Source organism: Pristiophorus japonicus, chromosome 14, assembly GCF_044704955.1.
Source record: "Pristiophorus japonicus isolate sPriJap1 chromosome 14, sPriJap1.hap1, whole genome shotgun sequence".
In the NCBI taxonomy this organism is placed as follows: Eukaryota; Metazoa; Chordata; class Chondrichthyes; family Pristiophoridae; genus Pristiophorus; species Pristiophorus japonicus.
Window position 1 is genome coordinate 87,187,450 of NC_091990.1, and position 26,270 is coordinate 87,213,719.

The 26,270-nt window shown below is 39.5% G+C and overlaps 1 protein-coding gene across 3 annotated transcripts in view; it reads right to left on the reverse strand.

The window, feature by feature from the left end:
* Positions 1-26,270, reverse strand: part of pamr1a (peptidase domain containing associated with muscle regeneration 1a) — a 319,049-nt gene that overhangs the window by 134,078 nt on the left and 158,701 nt on the right. For all 3 annotated transcript variants that reach the window (XM_070899341.1, XM_070899342.1, XM_070899340.1), the window contains 4 exons: positions 22,938-23,150; positions 21,810-22,022; positions 18,072-18,138; positions 17,528-17,760 (listed from right to left, as the gene is read on the reverse strand). In XM_070899341.1, the coding sequence (XP_070755442.1) occupies positions 17,528-17,760; positions 18,072-18,138; positions 21,810-22,022; positions 22,938-23,150 (726 nt within the window). The remainder of the gene's footprint in view (positions 1-17,527; positions 17,761-18,071; positions 18,139-21,809; positions 22,023-22,937; positions 23,151-26,270) is intronic.

A 26,270-nucleotide genomic window follows, 5' to 3' on the forward strand; every position in this document is an offset into this window, starting at 1 on the left:
TTTAAAGGTGGAGCTGACAGAGAAAGTTACTGTTTAAAGGTGGACCAGATAGAGAAAGTTCCTGTTTAAAGGTGGTCCTGATAGAGAAAGTTACTGTTAAAAGGTGATCCTGATAGAGAAAGTTACTGTTTAAAGGTGGTCCTGATAGAGAAAGTTACTGTTTAAACGTGGTCCTGATAGAGAAAGTTACTGTTAAAAGGTGATCCTGATAGAGAAAGTTACTGTTTAAAGGTGGTCCTGATAGAGAAAGTTACTGTTTAAAGGTGGTCCTGATAGAGAAAGTTACTGTTTAAAGGTGATCCTGATCGAGAAAGTTACTGTTTAAAGGTGATCCTGATAGAGAAAGTTACTGTTTAAAGGTGATCCTGATAGAGAAAGTTACTGTTTAAAGGTGATCCTGATAGAGAAAGTTACTGTTTAAAGGTGATCCTGATAGAGAAAGTTACTGTTTAAAGGTGAACCTGAGCGAGAAAGTTACTGTTTAAAGGTGATCCTGATAGAGAAAGTTACTGTTTAAAGGTGATCCTGATCGAGAAAGTTACTGTTTAAAGGTGAACCTGAGCGAGAAAGTTACTGTTTAAAGATGGTACCTGATAGAGAAAGTTACTGTTTAAAGGTGGACGAGAGAGAAAGTTACTGTTTAAAGGTGATCCTGATAGAGAAAGTTACTGTTTAAAGATGGACATGATAGAGAAAGTTCCTGTTTACAGGTGGACCTGACAGAGAAAGTTACGGATTAAAGGTGATCCTGTTAGAGAAAGTTGCTATTTAAATGTGATCCTGATAGAGAAAGTTACTGTTTAAAGGTGATCCTGATCGAGAAAGTTACTGTTTAAAGGTGGATGATAGAGAAAGTTCCTGTTTAAAGGTGATCCTGATCGAGAAAGTTACTGTTTAAAGGTGGACAATAGAGAAAGTTACAGTTTAAATCTGGATTGAGCAAAATTTACTGTTTAAAGATGGCCCGATAGAGAAAGTTCCGGTTTCAAGGTGATCCTGATAGAGAAAATTACTTTCTAAAGGTGGACCTGATAGAGAAAGTTACTGTTTGAATGTGATCCTGATAGAGAAAGTTACTGTTTAAAGGTGATCCTGACAGAGAAAGTTAATGTTTAAAGGTGATCCTGACAGAGAAAGTTAATGTTCAAAGGTGGACAATAGAGAAAGTTACAGTTTAAATCTGTGTTGAGAGAGAAATTTACTGTTTTAAGGTGATCTTGATAGAGAAAGTTAGTTTAAAGGTGATCCTGATAGAGAAAGTTACTGTTTCAAGTTGGACCTAATAGAGAAAGTTATTGTTTAAAGGTGATCCTGATAGAGAAAATTACTTTCTAAAGGTGGACCTGAAAGTGTAAGTTACTGTTTAACAGTGGTCCTGATAGAGAAAGTTACTGTTCAAAGGTGGACGATAGAGAAAGTTACTGTTTAAAGGTGGAGCTGACAGAGAAAGTTACTGTTTAAAGGTGGACCAGATAGAGAAAGTTCCTGTTTAAAGGTGGTCCTGATAGAGAAAGTTACTGTTAAAAGGTGATCCTGATAGAGAAAGTTACTGTTTAAAGGTGGTCCTGATAGAGAAAGTTACTGTTTAAAGGTGGTCCTGATAGAGAAAGTTACTGTTAAAAGGTGATCCTGATAGAGAAAGTTACTGTTTAAAGGCGATCCTGATCGAGAAAATTACTTTTTAAAGGTGAATGATCGAGAAAGTTACTGTTTAAAGGTGATCCTGATAGAGCAAGTTAATGTTTAAAGGTGATCCTGATAGAGAAAGTTACTGTTTAAAGGTGGAGCTGACAGAGAAAGTTCCTGTTTAAAGGTGGTCCTGATAGCGAAAGTTACTGTTAAAAGGTGATCCTGATAGAGAAAGTTACTGATTAAAGGTGGTCCTGATAGAGAAAGTTACTGTTTAAAGGCGATCCTGATAGAGAAAGTTACAGTTTAAACATAATCCTGATCGAGAACGTTACTTTTTTTAAGGTTATCCTGATAAAGAAAGTTACGCTTTCAGGTGGATGATAGAGAAAGTTACTGTTTACATGTGATCCTGATAGAGAAAGTTACTGTTTAAAGGTGGAGCTGACAGAGAAAGTTACTGTTTAAAGGTGATCCTGATCGAGAAAGTTACTGCTTAAAGGTGGACCTGAGAGAAAAAGTTACTGTTTAAAGGTGGACCTGAGAGTGAAAGTTACTGTTTAAAGGTGGACCTGAGAGTGAAAGTTACTGTTTAAAGGTGATCCTGATCGAGAAAGTTACTTTTTGAAGGTGATCCTGATAAAAGAAAGTTACGCTTTAAGGTGGACGATAGAGAAAGTTACTGTTTAAAGGTGATCATGAGGGCGAAAGTTACTGTTTAAAGGTGGACCTGATTGAGTAAGTTACTATTTAAAGGTGATCCTGAGAGCGAAAGTTACTGTTTCAAGGTGGACCTGACAGAGAAAGTTACTGTTTGAAGGTGGACGATAGAGAAAACTTCTGTGTAAAGGTGGACGATAGAGAAAGTTACTGTTTAAATGTGATCCTGAGTGAGAAAGTTACTGTTCAAAGGTGGATGATAGAGAAAGTTCCTGTTTAAAGGTGATCCTGATCGAGAAAGTTACTGTTTAAAGGTGATCCTGATCGAGAAAGTTACTGTTCAAAGGTGGATGATAGAGAAAGTTCCTGTTTAAAGGTGATCCTGATCGAGAAAGTTACTGTTTAAAGGTGGACAATAGAGAAAGTTACTGTTTAAAGGTGATCCTGAGTGAGAAAGTTACTGTTTAAAGATGGACATGATAGAGAAAGTTCCTGTTTAAAGGTGGACCTGATATAGAAAGGTACTGTTTACAGGTGGACCTGACAGAGAAAGTTACGGATTAAAGGTGATCCTGTTAGAGAAAGTTGCTATTTAAATGTGATCCTGATAGAGAAGGTTACTGTTTAAAGGTGATCCTGATCGAGAAAGTTACTGTTTAAAGGTGGATGATAGAGAAATTTCCTGTTTAAAGGTGATCCTGATCGAGAAAGTTACTGTTTAAAGGTGGACAATAGAGAAAGTTACAGTTTAAATCTGTGTTGAGAGAGAAATTTACTGTTTTAAGGTGATCTTGATAGAGAAAGTTACTGTTTAAAGGTGATCCTGATAGAGAAAATTACTTTCTAAAGGTGGACCTGAAAGTGTAAGTTACTGTTTAACAGTGGACCTGATAGAGAAAGTTACTGTTTAAAGGTGGAGCTGAGAGAGAAAGTTACTGTTTAAAGGTGGACCAGATAGAGAAAGTTACTGTTTAAAGGTGGAGCTGATGGAGAAAGTTCCTGTTTAAAGGTGGTCCTGATAGAGAAAGTTACTGTTAAAAGGTGATCCTGATAGAGAAAGTTACTGTTTAAAGGTGGTCCTGATAGAGAAAGTTACTGTTTAAAGGTGGACCTGATAGAGAAAGTTACTGTTTAAAGGTGGAGCTGATGGAGAAAGTTACTGTTTAAAGGTGGACCTGATAGATAAAGTTACTGTTTAAAGGTGGAGCTGATGGAGAAAGTTACTGTTTAAATGTGATCCTGTACGAGAAAGTTGCTGTTTAAAGGCGGCGCTGACAGAAAAATTTATTGTTTAAAGGTGGACCTGATGGAGAAAGTTACTGTTTAAAGGCGATCCTGATCGAGAAAATTACTTTTTAAAGGTGAATGATCGAGAAAGTTACTGTTTAAAGGTGATCCTGATAGAGAAAGTTAATGTTTAAAGGTGATCCTGATAGAGAAAGTTACTGTTCAAAGGTGGACGATAGAGAAAGTTACTGTTTAAAGGTGGAGCTGACAGAGAAAGTTACTGTTTAAAGGTGGACCAGATAGACAAAGTTCCTGTTTAAAGGTGGTCCTGATAGCGAAAGTTACTGTTAAAAGGTGATCCTGATAGAGAAAGTTACTGTTTAAAGGTGGTCCTGATAGAGAAAGTTACTGTTTAAAGATGGACCTGATAGAGAAAGTTACTGTTTAAAGGTGGTCCTGATAGAGAAAGTTACTGTTTAAAGATGGACCTGATAGAGAAAGTGACTGTTTAAAGGTGGTCCTGATAGAGAAAGTTACTGTTTAAAGGTGGTCCTGATAGAGAAAGTTACTGTTTAAAGATGGACCTGATAGAGAAAGTGACTGTTTAAAGGTGATCCTGATAGAGAAAGTTACTGTTTAAAGGTGGACGACAGAGAAAGTTATTGTTTAAAGGTGGAGCTGAGAGAGAAAGTTACTGTTTAAAGGTGATCCTGATCGAAAAAGTTACTTTTTGAAGGTGATCCTGATAAAAGAAAGTTACGCTTTAAGGTGGACGATAGAAAAAGTTACTGTTTACATGTGATCCTGATAGAGAAAGTTGCTGTTTAAAGGTGGAGCTGACAGAGAAAGATACTGTATAAAGGTGATCCTGATAGAGAAAGTTACTGTTTAAAGGTGATCCTGATAGAGAAAGTTACTGTTTAAAGGTGAACCTGAGCAAGAAAGATACTGTTTAAAGGTGATCCTGATCGAGAATGTTACTGTTTAAAGGTGATCCTGATCGAGAAAGTTACTGTTTAAAGGTGGATGATAGAGAAAGTTCCTGTTTAAAGGTGATCCTGATCGAGAAAGTTACTGTTTAAAGGTGGACAATAGAGAAAGTTACAGTTTAAATCTGGATTGAGAGCAAAATTTACTGTTTAAAGATGGACCCGATCGAGAAAGTTATTGTTTAAAGGTGATCCTGATAGAGAAAGTTACTGTTTCAAGTTGGACCGAATAGAGAAAGTTACTGTTTAAAGGTGATCCTGATAGAGAAAATTACTTTCTAAAGGTGGACCTGAAAGTGTAAGTTACTGTTTAACAGTGGACCTGATAGAGAAAGTTACTGTTTAAAGGTGGACGATAGAGAAAGTTATTGTTTAAAGGTGGAGCTGAGAGAGAAAGTTACTGTTTAAAGGTGGACCAGATAGAGAAAGTTACTGTTTAAAGGTGGAGCTGATGGAGAAAGTTACTGTTTAAAGGTGGACCTGATAGATAAAGTTACTGTTTAAAGGTGGAGCTGATGGAGAAAGTTACTGTTTAAATGTGATCCTGTACGAGAAAGTTGCTGTTTAAAGGCGGCGCTGACAGAAAAATTTATTGGTTAAAGGTGGACCTGATGGAGAAAGTTACTGTTTAAAGGCGATCCTGATCGAGAAAATTACTTTTTAAAGATGAATGATCGAGAAAGTTACTGGTTAAAGGTGATCCTGATAGAGAAAGTTGCTGTTTAAAGGTGGATATGATAGAGAAAGTTCATGTTTAAAGGTGGACCTGATGTAGAAAGATACTGTTTGCAGGTGGACCTGATAGAGAAAGTTACGGTTTAAAGGTGGACCTGATGGAGAAAGTTACTGTTTAAAGGCGATCCTGATTGAGAAAATTACTGTTTAAAGGTGAATGATAGAGAAAGATACTGTTTAAAGGTGATCCTGATAGAGAAAGTTATGGTTTTAAGGTGATCCTGATAGAGAAAGTTACTGTTTAAAGGTGATGCTGATAGAGAAAGTTACTGTTTAAAGATGGACATGATAGAGAAAGTTCATGTTTAAAGGTGGACCTGATATAGAAAGGTACTGTTTACAGGTGATCCTGATAGAGAAAGTTGCGGATTAATGGTGATCCTGTTAGAGAAAGTTACGATTGAAATGTGATCCTGATGGAGAAAGTTACTGTTTAAAGATGGACCTGATAGAGAAAGTTACTGTTTAAAGGTGATCCTGATCGAGAAAGTTACTGTTTAATGGTGGATCTGATAGAGAAAGTTACTGTTTAAAGGTGGAGCTGATGGAGAAAGTTACTGTTGAAAGGTGATCCTAATGGAGAAAGTTACTGTTTAAAGGCGATGCTGATCGAGAAATTTACTGTTTAAAGGCGATGCTGATCGAGAAAGTTACTGTTTAAAGGTGGATGATAGAGAAAGTTCCTGTTTAAAGGTGATCCTGATCGAGAAAGTTACTGTTTCAAGGTGGACAATAGAGAAAGTTACAGTTTAAATCTGGATTGAGAGCAAAATTTACTGTTTAAAGATGGACCCGATAGAGAAAGTTCCGGTTTAAAGGTGATCCTGATAGAGAAAATTACTTTCTGAAGGTGGACCTGATAGAGAAAGTTACTGTTTGAATGTGATCCTGATAGAGAAAGTTACTGTTTAAAGGTGATCCTGACAGAGAAAGTTAATGTTTAAAGGTGATCCTGACAGAGAAAGTTAATGTTCAAAGGTGGACAATAGAGAAAGTTACAGTTTAAATCTGTGTTGAGAGAGAAATTTACTGTTTTAAGGTGATCTTGATAGAGAAAGTTAGTTTAAAGGTGATCCTGATAGAGAAAGTTACTGTTTCAAGTTGGACCTAATAGAGAAAGTTATTGTTTAAAGGTGATCCTGATAGAGAAAATTACTTTCTAAAGGTGGACCTGAAAGTGTAAGTTACTGTTTAACAGTGGTCCTGATAGAGAAAGTTACTGTTCAAAGGTGGACGATAGAGAAAGTTACTGTTTAAAGGTGGAGCTGACAGAGAAAGTTACTGTTTAAAGGTGGACCAGATAGAGAAAGTTCCTGTTTAAAGGTGGTCCTGATAGAGAAAGTTACTGTTAAAAGGTGATCCTGATAGAGAAAGTTACTGTTTAAAGGTGGTCCTGTTAGAGAAAGTTACTGTTTAAAGGTGGTCCTGATAGAGAAAGTTACTGTTAAAAGGTGATCCTGATAGAGAAAGTTACTGTTTAAAGGCGATCCTGATCGAGAAAATTACTTTTTAAAGGTGAATGATCGAGAAAGTTACTGTTTAAAGGTGATCCTGATAGAGCAAGTTAATGTTTAAATGTGATCCTGATAGAGAAAGTTACTGTTTAAAGGTGGAGCTGACAGAGAAAGTTCCTGTTTAAAGGTGGTCCTGATAGCGAAAGTTACTGTTAAAAGGTGATCCTGATAGAGAAAGTTACTGATTAAAGGTGGTCCTGATAGAGAAAGTTACTGTTTAAAGGCGATCCTGATAGAGAAAGTTACAGTTTAAACATAATCCTGATCGAGAACGTTACTTTTTTTAAGGTTATCCTGATAAAGAAAGTTACGCTTTCAGGTGGATGATAGAGAAAGTTACTGTTTACATGTGATCCTGATAGAGAAAGTTACTGTTTAAAGGTGGAGCTGACAGAGAAAGTTACTGTTTAAAGGTGATCCTGATCGAGAAAGTTACTGCTTAAAGGTGGACCTGAGAGAAAAAGTTACTGTTTAAAGGTGGACCTGAGAGTGAAAGTTACTGTTTAAAGGTGGACCTGAGAGTGAAAGTTACTGTTTAAAGGTGATCCTGATCGAGAAAGTTACTTTTTGAAGGTGATCCTGATAAAAGAAAGTTACGCTTTAAGGTGGACGATAGAGAAAGTTACTGTTTAAAGGTGATCATGAGGGCGAAAGTTACTGTTTAAAGGTGGACCTGATTGAGTAAGTTACTATTTAAAGGTGATCCTGAGAGCGAAAGTTACTGTTTCAAGGTGGACCTGACAGAGAAAGTTACTGTTTGAAGGTGGACGATAGAGAAAACTTCTGTGTAAAGGTGGACGATAGAGAAAGTTACTGTTTAAATGTGATCCTGAGTGAGAAAGTTACTGTTCAAAGGTGGATGATAGAGAAAGTTCCTGTTTAAAGGTGATCCTGATCGAGAAAGTTACTGTTTAAAGGTGATCCTGATCGAGAAAGTTACTGTTCAAAGGTGGATGATAGAGAAAGTTCCTGTTTAAAGGTGATCCTGATCGAGAAAGTTACTGTTTAAAGGTGGACAATAGAGAAAGTTACTGTTTAAAGGTGATCCTGAGTGAGAAAGTTACTGTTTAAAGATGGACATGATAGAGAAAGTTCCTGTTTAAAGGTGGACCTGATATAGAAAGGTACTGTTTACAGGTGGACCTGACAGAGAAAGTTACGGATTAAAGGTGATCCTGTTAGAGAAAGTTGCTATTTAAATGTGATCCTGATAGAGAAGGTTACTGTTTAAAGGTGATCCTGATCGAGAAAGTTACTGTTTAAAGGTGGATGATAGAGAAATTTCCTGTTTAAAGGTGATCCTGATCGAGAAAGTTACTGTTTAAAGGTGGACAATAGAGAAAGTTACAGTTTAAATCTGTGTTGAGAGAGAAATTTACTGTTTTAAGGTGATCTTGATAGAGAAAGTTATTGTTTAAAGGTGATCCTGATAGAGAAAGTTACTGTTTCAAGTTGGACCGAATAGAGAAAGTTACTGTTTAAAGGTGATCCTGATAGAGAAAATTACTTTCTAAAGGTGGACCTGAAAGTGTAAGTTACTGTTTAACAGTGGACCTGATAGAGAAAGTTACTGTTTAAAGGTGGAGCTGAGAGAGAAAGTTACTGTTTAAAGGTGGACCAGATAGAGAAAGTTACTGTTTAAAGGTGGAGCTGATGGAGAAAGTTCCTGTTTAAAGGTGGTCCTGATAGAGAAAGTTACTGTTAAAAGGTGATCCTGATAGAGAAAGTTACTGTTTAAAGGTGGTCCTGATAGAGAAAGTTACTGTTTAAAGGTGGACCTGATAGAGAAAGTTACTGTTTAAAGGTGGAGCTGATGGAGAAAGTTACTGTTTAAAGGTGGACCTGATAGATAAAGTTACTGTTTAAAGGTGGAGCTGATGGAGAAAGTTACTGTTTAAATGTGATCCTGTACGAGAAAGTTGCTGTTTAAAGGCGGCGCTGACAGAAAAATTTATTGTTTAAAGGTGGACCTGATGGAGAAAGTTACTGTTTAAAGGCGATCCTGATCGAGAAAATTACTTTTTAAAGGTGAATGATCGAGAAAGTTACTGTTTAAAGGTGATCCTGATAGAGAAAGTTAATGTTTAAAGGTGATCCTGATAGAGAAAGTTACTGTTCAAAGGTGGACGATAGAGAAAGTTACTGTTTAAAGGTGGAGCTGACAGAGAAAGTTACTGTTTAAAGGTGGACCAGATAGACAAAGTTCCTGTTTAAAGGTGGTCCTGATAGCGAAAGTTACTGTTAAAAGGTGATCCTGATAGAGAAAGTTACTGTTTAAAGGTGGTCCTGATAGAGAAAGTTACTGTTTAAAGATGGACCTGATAGAGAAAGTTACTGTTTAAAGGTGGTCCTGATAGAGAAAGTTACTGTTTAAAGATGGACCTGATAGAGAAAGTGACTGTTTAAAGGTGGTCCTGATAGAGAAAGTTACTGTTTAAAGGTGGTCCTGATAGAGAAAGTTACTGTTTAAAGATGGACCTGATAGAGAAAGTGACTGTTTAAAGGTGATCCTGATAGAGAAAGTTACTGTTTAAAGGTGGACGACAGAGAAAGTTATTGTTTAAAGGTGGAGCTGACAGAGAAAGCTACTGTTTAAACGTAATCCTGATCGAGAACGTTACTTTTTTTAAGGTTATCCTGATAAAGAAAGTTACGCTTTAAGGTGGACGATCGAGAAAGTTACTGTTTACATGTGATCCTGATAGAGAAAGTTACTGTTTAAAGGTGGAGCTGAGAGAGAAAGTTACTGTTTAAAGGTGGACCAGATAGAGAAAGTTACTGTTTAAAGGTGGAGCTGATGGAGAAAGTTCCTGTTTAAAGGTGGACCTGAGAGTGAAAGTTACTGTTTAAAGGTGGAGCTGAGAGAGAAAGTTACTGTTTAAAGGTGATCCTGATCGAAAAAGTTACTTTTTGAAGGTGATCCTGATAAAAGAAAGTTACGCTTTAAGGTGGACGATAGAAAAAGTTACTGTTTACATGTGATCCTGATAGAGAAAGTTACTGTTTAAAGGTGGAGCTGACAGAGAAAGATACTGTATAAAGGTGATCCTGATAGAGAAAGTTACTGTTTAAAGGTGATCCTGATAGAGAAAGTTACTGTTTAAAGGTGAACCTGAGCGAGAAAGATACTGTTTAAAGGTGATCCTGATCGAGAAAGTTACTGTTTAAAGGTGATCCTGATCGAGAAAGTTACTGTTTAAAGGTGGATGATAGAGAAAGTTCCTGTTTAAAGGTGATCCTGATCGAGAAAGTTACTGTTTAAAGGTGGACAATAGAGAAAGTTACAGTTTAAATCTGGATTGAGAGCAAAATTTACTGTTTAAAGATGGACCCGATCGAGAAAGTTATTGTTTAAAGGTGATCCTGATAGAGAAAGTTACTGTTTCAAGTTGGACCGAATAGAGAAAGTTACTGTTTAAAGGTGATCCTGATAGAGAAAATTACTTTCTAAAGGTGGACCTGAAAGTGTAAGTTACTGTTTAACAGTGGACCTGATAGAGAAAGTTACTGTTTAAAGGTGGACGATAGAGAAAGTTATTGTTTAAAGGTGGAGCTGAGAGAGAAAGTTACTGTTTAAAGGTGGACCAGATAGAGAAAGTTACTGTTTAAAGGTGGAGCTGATGGAGAAAGTTACTGTTTAAAGGTGGACCTGATAGATAAAGTTACTGTTTAAAGGTGGAGCTGATGGAGAAAGTTACTGTTTAAATGTGATCCTGTACGAGAAAGTTGCTGTTTAAAGGCGGCGCTGACAGAAAAATTTATTGGTTAAAGGTGGACCTGATGGAGAAAGTTACTGTTTAAAGGCGATCCTGATCGAGAAAATTACTTTTTAAAGATGAATGATCGAGAAAGTTACTGGTTAAAGGTGATCCTGATAGAGAAAGTTGCTGTTTAAAGGTGGATATGATAGAGAAAGTTCATGTTTAAAGGTGGACCTGATGTAGAAAGATACTGTTTGCAGGTGGACCTGATAGAGAAAGTTACGGTTTAAAGGTGGACCTGATGGAGAAAGTTACTGTTTAAAGGCGATCCTGATTGAGAAAATTACTGTTTAAAGGTGAATGATAGAGAAAGATACTGTTTAAAGGTGATCCTGATAGAGAAAGTTATGGTTTTAAGGTGATCCTGATAGAGAAAGTTACTGTTTAAAGGTGATGCTGATAGAGAAAGTTACTGTTTAAAGATGGACATGATAGAGAAAGTTCATGTTTAAAGGTGGACCTGATATAGAAAGGTACTGTTTACAGGTGATCCTGATAGAGAATGTTGCGGATTAATGGTGATCCTGTTAGAGAAAGTTACGATTGAAATGTGATCCTGATGGAGAAAGTTACTGTTTAAAGATGGACCTGATAGAGAAAGTTACTGTTTAAAGGTGATCCTGATCGAGAAAGTTACTGTTTAATGGTGGATCTGATAGAGAAAGTTACTGTTTAAAGGTGGAGCTGATGGAGAAAGTTACTGTTTAAAGGTGATCCTAATGGAGAAAGTTACTGTTTAAAGGCGATGCTGATCGAGAAATTTACTGTTTAAAGGCGATGCTGATCGAGAAATTTACTGTTTAAAGGTGATCCTGATAGAGAAAGTTACTTTTTAAAGGTGATCCTGTTAGAGAAAGTTGCTGTTGAAATGTGATCCTGATAGAGAAAGTTACTGTTTAATGGTGATCCTGATCGAGAAAGTTACTGTTTAAAGGTGGATGATAGAGAAAGTTCCTGTTTAAAGGTGATCCTGATCGAGAAAGTTACTGTTTCAAGGTGGACAATAGAGAAAGTTACAGTTTAAATCTGGATTGAGAGCAAAATTTACTGTTTAAAGATGGACCCGATAGAGAAAGTTCCGGTTTAAAGGTGATCCTGATAGAGAAAATTACTTTCTGAAGGTGGACCTGATAGAGAAAGTTACTGTTTGAATGTGATCCTGATAGAGAAAGTTACTGGTTAAAGGTGATCCTGATAGAGAAAGTTACTGTTTAAAGGTGATCCTGACAGAGAAAGTTAATGTTCAAAGGTGGACAATAGAGAAAGTTACAGTTTAAATCTGTGTTGAGAGAGAAATTTACTGTTTTAAGGTGATCTTGATAGAGAAAGTTATTGTTTAAAGGTGATCCTGATAGAGAAAGTTACTGTTTCAAGTTGGACCTAATAGAGAAAGTTACTGTTTAAAGGTGATCCTGATAGAGAAAAATACTTTCTAAAGGTGGACCTGAAAGTGTAAGTTACTGTTTAACAGTGGACCTGATAGAGAAAGTTACTGTTCAAAGGTGGAGCTGAGAGAGAAAGTTACTGTTTAAAGGTGATGCAGATAGAGAAAGTTCCTGTTTAAAGGTGGTCCTGATAGAGAAAGTTACTGTTAAAAGGTGATCCTGATAGAGAAAGTTACTGTTTAAAGGTGGAGCTGAGAGAGAAAGTTACTGTTTAAAGGTGGTCCTGATAGAGAAAGTTACTGTTTAAAGGTGATCCTGATCAAGAAAGTTACTGTTTAAAGGTGGACCTGACAGAGAAAATTACTGTTTAAAGGTGATCCTGACAGAGAAAGTTAATGTTCAAAGGTGGACAATAGAGAAAGTTACAGTTTAAATCTGTGTTGAGAGAGAAATTTACTGTTTTAAGGTGATCTTGATAGAGAAAGTTATTGTTTAAAGGTGATCCTGATAGAGAAAGTTACTGTTTCAAGTTGGACCTAATAGAGAAAGTTATGGTTTTAAGGTGATCCTGATAGAGAAAGTTACTGTTTAAAGGTGATGCTGATAGAGAAAGTTACTGTTTAAAGATGGACATGATAGAGAAAGTTCATGTTTAAAGGTGGACCTGATATAGAAAGGTACTGTTTACAGGTGATCCTGATAGAGAAAGTTGCGGATTAATGGTGATCCTGTTAGAGAAAGTTTCGATTGAAATGTGATCCTGAAGAAGAAAGTTACTGTTTAAAGATGGACCTTATAGAGAAAGTTACTGTTTAAAGGTGATCCTGATTGAGAAAGTTACTGTTTAATGGTGGATCTGATAGAGAAAGTTACTGTTTAAAGGTGGAGCTGACAGAGCAATTTACTGTTTAAAGGTGATCCTGTTGGAGAAAGTTACTGTTTAAAGGCGATGCTGATCGAGAAAGTTACTGTTTAAAGGTGATCCTGATAGAGAAAGTTACTTTTTAAAGGTGATCCTGTTCGAGAAAGTTGCTATTTAAATGTGATCCTGATAGAGAAAGTTACTGTTTAACGGTGATCCTGATCGAGAAAGTTACTGTTTAAAGGTGGATGATAGAGAAAGTTCCTGTTTAAAGGTGATCCTGATCGAGAAAGTTACTGTTTCAAGGTGGACAATAGAGAAAGTTACAGTTTAATTCTGGATTGAGAGCAAAATTTACTGTTTAAAGATGGACCCGATAGAGAAAGTTCCGGTTTAAAGGTGATCCTGATAGAGAAAATTACTTTCTGAAGGTGGACCTGATAGAGAAAGTTACTGTTTGAATGTGATCCTGATAGAGAAAGTTACTGGTTAAAGGTGATCCTGATAGAGAAAGTTACTGTTTAAAGGTGATCCTGACAGAGAAAGTTAATGTTCAAAGGTGGACAATAGAGAAAGTTACTGTTTAAAGGTGATGCAGATAGAGAAAGTTCCTGTTTAAAGGTGGTCCTGATAGAGAAAGTTACTGTTAAAAGGTGATCCTGATAGAGAAAGTTACTGTTTAAAGGTGATCCTGATCGAGAAAGTTACTGTTTAAAGGTGGACCTGACAGAGAAAATTACTGTTTAAAGGTGATCCTGACAGAGAAAGTTAATGTTCAAAGGTGGACAATAGAGAAAGTTACAGTTTAAATCTGTGTTGAGAGAGAAATTTACTGTTTTAAGGTGATCTTGATAGAGAAAGTTATTGTTTAAAGGTGATCCTGATAGAGAAAGTTACTGTTTCAAGTTGGACCTAATAGAGAAAATTACTGTTTAAAGGTGATCCTGATAGAGAAAAATACTTTCTAAAGGTGGACCTGAAAGTGTAAGTTACTGTTTAACAGTGGACCTGATAGAGAAAGTTACTGTTCAAAGGTGGACGATAGAGAAAGTTACTGTTTAAAGGTGATGCAGATAGAGAAAGTTCCTGTTTAAAGGTGGTCCTGATAGAGAAAGTTACTGTTAAAAGGTGATCCTGATAGAGAAAGTTACTGTTTAAAGGTGGAGCTGAGAGAGAAAGTTACTGTTTAAAGGTGATCCTGATCGAGAAAGTTACTGTTTAAAGGTGGACCTGACAGAGAAAATTACTGTTTAAAGGTGGTCCTGATAGAGAAAGTTACTGTTTAAAGGTGGTGCTGATAGAGAAAGTTACTGTTTAAAGGTGGAGCTGATGGAGAAAGTTACTGTTTAAAGGTGGACCTGATAGATAAAGTTACTGTTTAAAGGTGGAGCTGATGGAGAAAGTTACTGTTTAAATGTGATCCTGTACGAGAAAGTTGCTGTTTAAAGGCGGCGCTGACAGAGAAATTTATTGTTTAAAGGTGGAGCTGATGGAGAAAGTTACTGTTTAAAGGCGATCCTGATCGAGAAAATTACTGTTTAAAGGTGAATGATCGAGAAAGTTACTGTTTAAAGGTGATCCTGATAGAGAAAGTTAATGTTTAAAGGTGATCCTGGTAGAGAAAGTTGCTGTTTAAAGGTGGATATGATAGAGAAAGTTCATGTTTAAAGGTGGACCTGATGTAGAAAGATACTGTTTACAGGTGGACCTGATCGAGAAAGTTACTGTTTAAAGGTGGACCTGATGGAGAAAGTTACTGTTTAAAGGCGATCCTGATTGAGAAAATTACTGTTTAAAGGTGAATGATAGAGAAAGATACTGTTTAAAGGTGATCCTGATAGAGAAAGTTATGGTTTAAAGGTGATCCTGATAGAGAAAGTTACTGTTTCAAGTTGGACCTAATGGAGAAAGTTATGGTTTTAAGGTGATCCTGATAGAGAAAGTTACTGTTTAAAGGTGATCCTGATAGAGAAAGTTACTGTTTAAAGATGGACATGATAGAGAAAGTTCATGTTTAAAGGTGGACCTGATATAGAAAGGTACTGTTTACAGGTGATCCTGATAGAGAAAGTTGCGGATTAAAGGTGATCCTGTTAGAGAAAGTTACAATTAAAATGTGATCCTGATGGAGAAAGTTACTGTTTAAAGATGGACCTGATAGAGAAAGTTACTGTTTAAAGGTGGACCTGATATAGAAAGTTACTGTTTAAAGATGGACCTGATAGAGAAAGTTACTGTTTAAAGGTGATCCTGATCGAGAAAGTTACTGTTTAATGGTGGACCTGATAGAGAAAGTTACTGTTTAAAGATGGACCTGATAGAGAAAGTTACTGTTTAAAGGTGATCCTGATCGAGAAAGTTACTGTTTAATGGTGGACCTGATGGAGAAAGTTACTGTTTAAAGATGGACCTGATAGAGAAAGTTACTGTTTAAAGGTGATCCTGATCGAGAAAGTTACTGTTTTATGGTGGACCTGATAGAGAAAGTTACTGTTTAAAGGTGGAGCTGACAGAGAAATTTACTGTTTAAAGATGGACGATAGAGAAAATTACTGTGCAAAGGTGGCCGATAGAGAAAGTTACTGTTTAAAGGTGGACCTGGTCGAGAAGTTACTGTTTAAAGGTGATCCTGATAGAGAAAGTTACTGTTTAAAGATGGACCTGATAGAGAAAGTTTGTGTTTAAAGGTGGACCTGATATAGAAAGTTACTGTTTACAGGTGGACCTGAAAGAGAAAGTTACTATTTAATGGTGATCCTGATCGAGAAAGTTACTGTTAAAAGGTGATGCTGATAGAGCAAGTTACTGTTTAAAGGTGGTCCTGACAGAGAAAGTTACTGTTTAAAGGTGGACCTGATAGACAAAGTTACTGTTTAAATGTGATCATGTACGAGAAAGTTACTGTTTAAAGGTGGAGCTGATGGAGAAATTACTGTTTAAAGGTGGACCTGATAGGGAAAGTTGCTGTTTAAAAGTGGACCTGATATAGAAAGTTTCTGTTTAAAGGTGATCCTGATAGAGAAAGTTGCTGTTTAAATGTGTACCTGATAGAGAAAGTTACTGTTTAAAGGTGGACGATAGAGAAAGTTACTGTTTAAAGGTGATCCTGATAGAGAAAGTTGCTGTTTAAATGTGTACCTGATAGAAAAAGTTACTGTTTAAAGGTGGGCGATAGAGAAAGTTACTGTTTAAAGGTGGACGATAGAGAAAGTTACTGTTTAAAGGTGATCCTGATAGAGAAAGTTACTGTTTAAAGGTGGACGATCGAGAAAGTTACTGTTTAAAGGTGATCCTGATAGAGAAAGGTACTGCTTAAAGGTGATCCTGATAGAGAAAGTTGCTGTTTAAAGCTGGACCTGATAAGGAGAACTTATCCATACAAAAGAGATTGTTACATTCTGAAATTTAGGCTTTTGAAGATTCTCGTTTTAATGAGGGGTCAGTAACTTGCAGGAGATACTGTTGTGAGTAATTTAGATTTTTTTAAACCTAAAGGAGTAACCACACAATGAACTGAGGAAATTCACCTGTAAAACATTCACCACTATCGCTGAGAGCCACCTGGTGTTCCAACCATCTCACTTTGCGTGGAGATGCCAAGAAGACACCAGAGGCTTTTCCGCACATAAGGAAATCAGAGCACCAGGACAGATCTCGCTCACTTCTCCGTGCCCAGCTCAGGTCTCCTGTGGCTGGTGCCTGGCCATCGTCTTATGTTTCTCAGGTCTTTTCTTACCCCCTGACTTGGGGCTATTTCAGCTCTCGTACTTGCATGGACAAGTCAGTACTCCCTTTGAGAGTGTCCTTCTTGGCCGCGAGATCTAAGTAAGCTTTCAGTGATTTGCTTGTGAGATCAACAAAGCAAAAGCTACCTGTCAGATGTGTTTAGTGACTGACCCCTACCCTGTGCTCTCATCGGCTTTCTGTCATCATCAGTATGTAAATGGGGCTTCACACTCACTGTCCACTATATGTGAAAAATAAATTCAGCAAATGTATTTAACTAAAGAGGAGCAAACAAATAATTAATAATTGTGTAATACAGTTCTGCATTTGACACTAGAAATCCTTTCACCTAACTATCCAATTGGATAAACAACATGAGGCACTGTTGCTGCTCTTACATTCCTTACCTCTGCCAGAGTCTCTTCTAATCTATCCCTTGGACACTTCAAACTGACTGGTTCTTTCTTGCCAACGTTTTCAAATTGACTCTCAGATGTTAACATATGTATCCTAGAAAACAATTACTGTGCCTTAAATTCATTAGAATAACTGAACACGGACATGTAAAAAGGAACTGTCAATCATATACACAGTCAACCAATTGCACAGCATTGTTTGAATTCCTCTTTCAAGCTTGTAACTGATGAAACTAACAGAATAAGCTTGGTGCAGGAATCTAAACTGCAACCTTTGTTTAACTGCTTATGTATCGGGACTAGATTTAACAGAATAGCCATCAAACTAATACTAGACAACAATAGTTCATTTTTTCACAACCTTCTCACATCATAGCACCAGAAAGATGAGAAATTAAGTCAATTACCTTTTTTAATTAATCATATATCAGAACAACATAAGAATTAGGAGCAGGAGTAGGCCATTCGGCCCCTTGAGCCTGCTCCACCATTCAATGAGATCATGGCTGATCTTCTACCTCACCTCCACTTCCCTGCACTGTCCCCATACCCCGTGATTCCCCTAACATTCACTAATCTATCGAACTCTGCCTTGAATATACTCAACGACTGGCTATACTTACTGGGAGTGCACGATGGTGATCGTCCACTCCATTTGCCCGTTTTAAGACATGTTCTTTTCCTGCTCCCAAGGCGCCTGTAGAAGGGAGAGATGCACTCATACTCTAGCTGTATGTGGGGATGATAGAATCCTGCTGGCAGATTCCCAATGTGGTGTAGCGGGGTTTTAGTGGGAGAGATTTGAGACAGTTCCTTGTCCTGTATAGTGGATAACAGCCTGTGCAGTGGTGTCCTCCTGGTGATGAAAACAAGCAACATAATACATGTTAGAGACAATGTGATGAGGTCATTGATCTTCCAATAACATCACATAAATCTCACCAATAGCAAACACTCAAGGATTCTACCACTGGATCTTGTGTCAGTCTGTATCGGTGGGTGTGTCTGAGAGATTGCCTATGCTTGAGAGTGTGAGTGTATCTCCACTTTTATGTCAGCCTGTACCTGCGAGTATGCCTGTATCTGTGAAAAAGAAACTCTCGGCTGTGAAAGCTGGTACCTGAGAACATTGCATTGCTTTACAATAGCAGGCATTGGGCATCTCACCTGGTCTGAAGCTGCACTGACAGAACTTTCTGTCTCACCAGGTTAGGGATCTTGGGTTTCTTGCAAGCTGAAACAGAAAGAAATGCATGTAAGCAAAACAACAGAGAATGCGAAGGCATTAACTTCACCCCATCCCTCCCACTACTGACAGGAAGGTCTGCACTCAGACTGCTATAGTAAACTCTGACATTGCGAACATTCCTGTTGTAAAATGTTATCTTGGGTTCAAGAGGGAAGATTCTGTTCTGGAGAGAGAGGGAATGGGGAATACAGTCGGATATATGGTGGATTGTGAGCAATGGCAACTGACGAGGCTTTTGGGGTCTAATAGTCTTTTCCTGTTGTTAAAAATATCCAATTTTTTTTTGTATTCGTTCCTAGAATGTGGGATTCATTAGCAAGGCCAGCATTTATTGCCCATCCCTAATTGCCCTTGAGAAGGTGTGGTGAGCCATCTTCTTGAACCGCTGCAGTCCATGTGGTGAAGGCTCTCCCATAGCGCTGTTAGAGAGGGTGTTCCAGGAGTTTTATCCAGTGACAATGAAGGAACGGTGATACATTTCCAAATCCGGATGACGTGGGAACTTGGAGGTGATGGAGTTTCCATGCACCTGCTGCCCTTGCCCTTCTAGGTGGCAACGGCCACAGGTTTTGAAGGTGCTATCGAAGAAGCCTTAGCGAGTTGCTGCAGCTGCTGCAGTACATCTTGTAGATGGTACACACTGCAGCCACGGTATGCTGGTGGTGGAGGGAGTGAATATTTAAGGTGGTGGATGTGGTGCCAATCAAGCGGGCTGCTTTGTCCTGGAAGGTATCGAGCTTCTTGAGTGTTGTTGGAGCTACAATCTCGCAAGTGGAGAGTATTCCATCACACTCCTGCCTTGTGCCTTGTAGATGGTGGAAAGGCTTTGGGGAGTCAGGAGGTGAGACACTTGCCGCAGAATACCCAGCCTCTGACCTGCTCTTGTAGCCACAGTATTTATGTGGCTGGTCCAGTTAAGTTTCTGGTCAATGGTGACTCCCAGGATATTGATGATGGGGGATTCGGTGATGGTAATGCCGTTGAATGTCAGGGGGAGGTGGTTAGACTGTCTCTTGTTGGAGATAATCATTACCTGGCACTTGTTAGGCACAAATGTTACTTGACACTTATCAGCCCAAGCCTGAATGTCGTCCAGGTCTTGCTGAGTGATCTTGTTCACAAGATAGGTTTCCGTGAAGAAGCTTATTTGATCTCAGGACACCAGCCCTACATTCTTTACAGCATTCAACTAATTCTTCAGAGTCTGTTAAATGTTCCTCTGGACCCACCTGACCTTCTGTAGTCAGAATTAAACTTTGATAAGATGAGGCCCTGATGACTTGTCCTTATCTAAGTCCTTGTTCATTTATCTGGAGTAATTACTCACAGCTGGAGAATGCCTGGACAATTGTTAAAATCAGTTTTTACTGTACACTTTTGGAGAATGGGGTAGTTAAGAGATGTTTTTTGCAAACCTTTGGAAAACTTTAACTCCTTAACATTTAAAATTCTAGCCACAGAGTTAATTAGAGCCATGAGCTACATTGTATATAAAAAGTACATATAAAGCCTTTTGAGGTGATGTTAGACATGTTCGACTGGCAGATGTAACCTAAGGTGGTTCAGTGTGTTAGTGATTATCCCGTGACCTCTTAGATCTGGGTCCAAATCAGCCCACAGTATCAATTTCCATTCCTCTTGCTGATGGAGGTAAAGATTCTATCTAAAATGGTTTTAGATATTTCCAGCCCAGCTCTTATTAGATACAATGTGCAACAGAAAATTATCCACAGCTCATCACAGAAACTCTCATCTCACTAACGGTTGGGGTCAGAAATGGAAATCTTACACCTGCTGTAGTGCTGTTTCTTTGAGGTTGGGCCTGAAGCACATTGTTAAGGTAGAGTACAAGCAACTTTACTCTGTATCTAACCCGTGCTGTACCTGCCCTGGGAGTGTTTGATGGGACAGTGTAGAGGGAGCTTTACTCTGTATCTCACCCATGATGTACTTGACCTGGGAATGTTTGGGACAGTGTAGAGGGAGCTTTACACTGTATCTAATCCGTGCTGTACCTGGCCTGGGAGGGTTTGATGGGACAGTGTCGAGGGAGCTTTACTCTGTATCTAACCCGCGCTGTACCTGGCCTGGGAGGGTTTGATGGGACAGTGTAGAGGGAGCTTTATTCTGTATCTAACCCATGCTGTACCTGCCCTGTGAGTGTTTGACGGGACAGCGTAGAGGGAGCTTTATATTGTATCTAACCCGTGCTGTACCTGCCCTGGGAGTGTTTAATGGGACAATGTAGAGGGAGCTTTATTCTGTATCTAACCCACGCTGTACCTGCCCTGTGAGTGTTTGACAGGACAGCGTAGAGGGAGCTTTATATTGTATCTAACCCGTGCTGTACCTGCCCTGGGAGTGTTTAATGGGACAATGTAGAGGGAGCTTTACTCTGATTCTAACCTGTGCTGTACCTGACATGGGACTGTTTGATGGGACAGTGTAGAGGGAGCCTTACTCTGTATCTAACCCGTGCTGTACTTGACGTGGGAGTGTTTGATGGGACAGTGTCGAGGGAGCTTTACTTTGTATCTAACCCGTGCTATACCTGCCCTGGGACTGTTTGATGGGGCAGTGTAGAGGGAGCTTTACTCTGTATCTAACCTGTGCTGTACCTGACATGGAACAGTTTGATGGGACAGTGTAGAGGGAACTTTATTCAGTATCAAACCCATGGTGTACTTACCCCTGAGAGCATCTGATGGGAAGGTGTAAGGGAACTTTCCTCCGTATCCAATTTGTGTAGGTATCTGCCCTGGGAGTGTTTGATAGGGCAGTGTAAAGAGAGCTTTACACTGCATCTAGCCTCTGCTATGCGTAAAATGGGAGTGCTTCATGTTACAATTTAGAAGGGGCTTTACTCTGTGTCTAACCTGTGCTGTACCTACTCTGGGAGTGTAAAGGGAGCTTTACTCTGTATTTAAGCCATGCTGTGCTTGAAGTTGATGCCAGCGATTAATTAAAAAAATGCTAAAATTGTTTTAGTCTCCAGCACTACCATTTTTCTGATTTATGAACACAAGAAAATCAGTAGAATTTATTGTGAGCCACCAAAACAGAGGCTAACCCCTGTTCCCCACCGGGGGGAGGGGGAATAATACAATCCGGGACCCCAACCACATGCACCTATGAGCTGTGCATGGTCCATGGTCACAAGAACACAGGCATTTTTAGAAAGAGGAAACAAGTGTCAAATATATTTCCATACCTCCTTTCTGCCACATCCTCTCTCTCTCCAAAACACATTGGTTTTAAATTTTGGGTGATCTCCCATGGCAACTTCAGCAGAAATGCAGGAGAATTAGAGCAAAGGGCCTATTCCCCAGGATTCATGCCAATCCCCTGCCGAAGTTACCGCAGGATATCGAGACAGGCCTTGTAGGTGTTTTGCCCCCACTGGTGATTTATCGAATCAGTTTGTACCATTTGGTTCAAAGGTTGTCCCTGGCAACTTAATCCATGACTCAGCCGCCCTGCATACAAAAATAACCTACTTACTTTTAATTATTACTCCGAACTTCCTAATTCTCCTCTGTAGCCCCCGACATTCGGGCCCTTCATCCTGCCTGTTCTTTATAAAACCTGGATTGCATCCTGTGACATGTGGTATTACACCAGCCACACCATTTACAAAAGGGCTTTCACGGCATTACCTTTTGTGCAGGTTGGCTGCTTCTCCGTCCATGTTCCATCCTGTTGACAAGCTCTCTGTGCTGTGCCGCTCAGAACAAATGAATAATTGCAGATGAACTGCATGATGGTCCCCATGGTCGCATAGCCCTGGTGTATGTGCCCGCTTCCTGGGAGAATTCGTCGTTGCCCATTCATTGGTACACCAGGGTCAATACAGCTCTTTCTCTCTGGAACTAAAGATCGCAGCAATGCTTTATGCAGCAGTTACAATAGTCGGATGTGTTCTGCTCTTGGTGTACTAAGTGTTAAAATTCCTATTTTTTTGACTGATAAATGCTGAAATGTTTCCCTGGCAGATCTCTGTGGTTTAGCCATGCAAAGACCTCTCCTGACCCACCTGAGCAACTCATGTATTAATAATTCATAACAAATGTTGCAGTCAATTGAACTATCATGCAGTCTACGTCTATTGCATACAGATCATTAGTGTTAGTGTTGGGATGTAGGGCAACGGTAATCCCAGCAGCATACTCAATGAGAACATCGTTACTTTTGCTGGAGGGGCAACAGCTCTGGGCAAGCTGCATTATAAGTGATGGCACTGGGGAATGTAATTCATTCAGCAGTACTTGGCTGCCATTGGAGTTAGCAACCCCAAGAAAACCCTTAATTGGTATTAATTGGCAGCCTGAAGAATATGTCAATTTTGACAGGATGAAATACTAACGGGAAAGCGAGCAATGTTTTCCCAGTTTTCCATCCCTTTTAACATCAGCTGTATTGGTAGAGCAACAGGAGTCTGTATTAAGGCTGGAGTTTGTGTCCGCATGTCTCCTAGCGACACCATCAAGTGATCCCTAGTCTTTAAACAACGTTCATCACCCTTGAGGTGACCCAGGCTGAAACCTTTCACTGAATGTCAACTGTCCATTCGACAACTCAAAGCAGGGGCAGGCTCCCTTTGTGTCATTTGACATTTATACCATTGGTAGACCCTATGACTGAGTACACCGTGGATTTTGAAATCAAGGGCTATCAGATGTACACAATGGAAATGCTCAGGGGTTTCTATGTGTATCAGATACTTGAAGTCATTATTTAATTTTAAAGTTTTTAAGTCTGGCTTCAAACGGGCTTTGCTGCGTTACCTTTTGTGCAGGTTGGCTGCTTCTCCGTCCACGTTCCATCCTGTTGACAAGCTCTCTGCGCTCTGCCGCTCAGAACAAATGAATAATTGCAGGTGAACTGCACGATGGTCCCCACGGTCGCATAGCCCTGGTGTATGTGCCCACTTCCTGGGAGAATTCGTCGATGTCCATTCATTGGTACACCACTGTCAGCACAACTCTTACTCTCTGGAACTAAAGATCGAAGCTTTGTACAAAAGTAATAATAGTCGAGATGTCTTCAACTTTTTTGTTTCATTGTTAATACTCATACTTCTGACTAATAAATTCTGAAGTTCTTCCCTGTGAAATCTCCCATGATTCCCTGCTGGGAGATAAATATACCCTCATTGAAAGAGAGAACTTATGTTTATATAGTGCCTTTCATGTCCTCAGGATGTCGCAAAATGCTTTACAGTCAATGAATTACTTTTGAAGTATAGTCACTGTGTCTTGTAGGAAAATGCGGCAGCTAATTTGCACACAGCAAGATCCCACATAAAACAATGGGGGTAATTTTGACTTTGTGCAATAGTGTAAAATGAATGATAGTGAGGCGGCACCCCTTTTACAGCAGAAATCAATGGAGATAGAAATCGGGAGAGGTGTAAACTGTACTGCCGATTCGCTATCACCCATTTTAGACTAAGGCACAAAGTCCAAATTATCCCTCATTGAGATAAATGACCAAATAATCTGTTTTTGGTGGCATTATAGTTTTAAGTATGTTTTGTTATTATTATGTAACTGACACACAATGCACAATGATGAATAATCATACTTTTAAAACTAGTGTCGTATGCCCTGGGTAGAAGCAGTTAGATTTAAAAATGATGCTGGGCCCTCTTGACTAACATTCTTGACCAGCCTTTTAAAAGTGCTTCTCAGCAAATGTATTAATAAAAACAGACAGCATGCCTGTGGGAACAGGACAAGCAAGGCCACATGTGGCTGTCACTGTGTGGAGTGTCACGATATCTGCAGGAAATTAAAAATATAGGCAAACGGCAAGGATACCTATCGCTGCACATGGAGACATGTTCCGTTTGTGTTGCCATAACTACCCCAGATATGAGTCTCGATGGTCAAAAACAGATGATGTCAGGGTATCATGAGATGGGCACCTGACAGGGGCAGGTGGGATCATTCGGTACATGGCAACTCTGTAATTGGACAGGGGAGTTTGGGTTAACTGGTCCCTATAGGCTTTGCTGGGAAGAAGAAGTATAAGAAGGGGTCTCTCAAACACTTAGGTTGGAGAGGCAGTCAGCAAGAGGCTTGGGAACATCCACCAGGCGAGCCGAGGAGGGTTCCGGGTTGGCGGAGGACCCACACATGTCACACCCGGTGGACAAGCAAGCCTAGAGGCCAGGCCCGACGGGCCTTGACCCCTGGAGATTGTGTCTTCTACCCAGGCCCCAACAGGTAACATAAACCTTGACTACCTCGTTTAACTACTGCTTAGACGCTGTAATTAATCAAGTCTCACTTTTACTGAATAAAATATAATTACTGTCATCAATACGGGTCAAGTCAAATCTTTTGGAACTTCGGAGTGAAAAGGTTAATTGGCACAGACCCTGATACTCAACAGCATTACGAGTTCAAACGGGAAACCTGCTCAATCCTGCATCACCTGTGATCAAGACTTTGCACTCTACTTAAGTGATTTTACAGCTATTTAATTTAAGTAGCTGTGTTTAAACTACAGCTGCAGGGGTCAATTGTGCTTCAAAGAGTGGAATATGACAGGAATGATGGCGCAGAGCAAGAACTCATTTTACTGACAAGGCTCCGTCAGAATTCATTGACACGGAGGCTGGCTGCTCCTCGCAGGTCAGTGGGCCCCAGCACTGCACAGGCTGGGCAGCAGCATTCCTGGAAGGATGTTGCAACCAGGATAAATGCCCAGGACTGAGATACGCAAGCTAATCAGCAAAACAACAGGGCAGACAGGATAAAGATGTTGGAAGCTGCTTGTAATGTACTCTCCCTCTACTGTCGCAATATGTGGTGTTACATTTGAAATTAGTGCAACTATTTGTCATTGTTGACTTGCACAGATAGGGACCAAATCAACCTGACTGCCGCTGTAAAGGGATATTTGTAAGGAAACCACACACTGGCCTATAAAGGTATTTATCTCACACAGCATGGAGCACACTGTATTAAGCTGATTTTACAAAATCAAAACTTTACAAAATCCAAAAGTACATTTTGGTAATCTAGGAACATGCTCTTCGTAACTTTCTGTCCATTAAATTAAATTAAGTTAAATGGTTGGATAGAAAGTCATGGGATCCGTGCACCTAAATTCTCAAAATGCCTGTGGGCGAGGCTCTCAGCTCGGAGTGTGATGTTTCGACGCCATAACCTAGAAGCAGAAATGGCAATCAGGTATCCTATGGCAGTTGGCCTGCTCAAAGGCCACCCCATCACCTGCAAAGAAAGATTCATCTGTACAAATGTGCGACCATTAAAGTTATTTCAAAGTTTTTTTAAAAAGTAGTGTGATTTTATAATTCCTCCTTAGGTGCACATGTTCTATGTGGGAATGTTTGAGAATGACTGGCAGCCCATAAATGGTGCATGCTCTGGGAATTCACAGTGCTGTGTCTGACTAACCCATAGTTATAAAATAACTGCATCAGTGAACCTTTATCAGCAACATTTTGTACAGATGTAGGCCAAGTTACCCGACATCAGCTGAGCCACACACTGTCTGGAGTGTCCAGTTTAGTGGATGAAGGATGCAGAAGTCTGCTCTCTAGCCCCTCGCTTGGCCATGATGCAGATGGCACTGGTGTGCATTCTCTCTCCCTGTGTTTCACCAATAATACACACACATTACCAGCTTCGCAGGTAACAGGTGAAAAGGAGGTTGCCATTCCTTTTAACACCGACTGCATTGATGGAGCAGCAGGAAACACACCCGCGCATTAGTGTCTGTACTGAGGGATGGATACCTGGTCAGGTACATCAGTGGTTGAGTGAGATTGAGTGAGATTTTACTGCAGCCAACCCGAGCTCGGCAGAGTGGTTCCAGGTTTTTAAACAATGTCCAGTTCACCAAGTGAAGTGTCCTTGGCTAAAACCAGCTGTATTTGTGGAGTAGCAGGAGTCTGAAATGAAGGATGGAGTGTGTGTCCACACGTCTCCCAGCGACACCATCAAGTGATCCCTGGTCTTTAAACAACGTCCACCACCCGTGAGGTGACCCAGGCTAAAACCTCTCACCGAATGTCAAATGTCCATTGGAAAATTCAACAGCCCAAAGCAGGGGCAGGTTCTGTGTCATTTGACATTTATGCCATT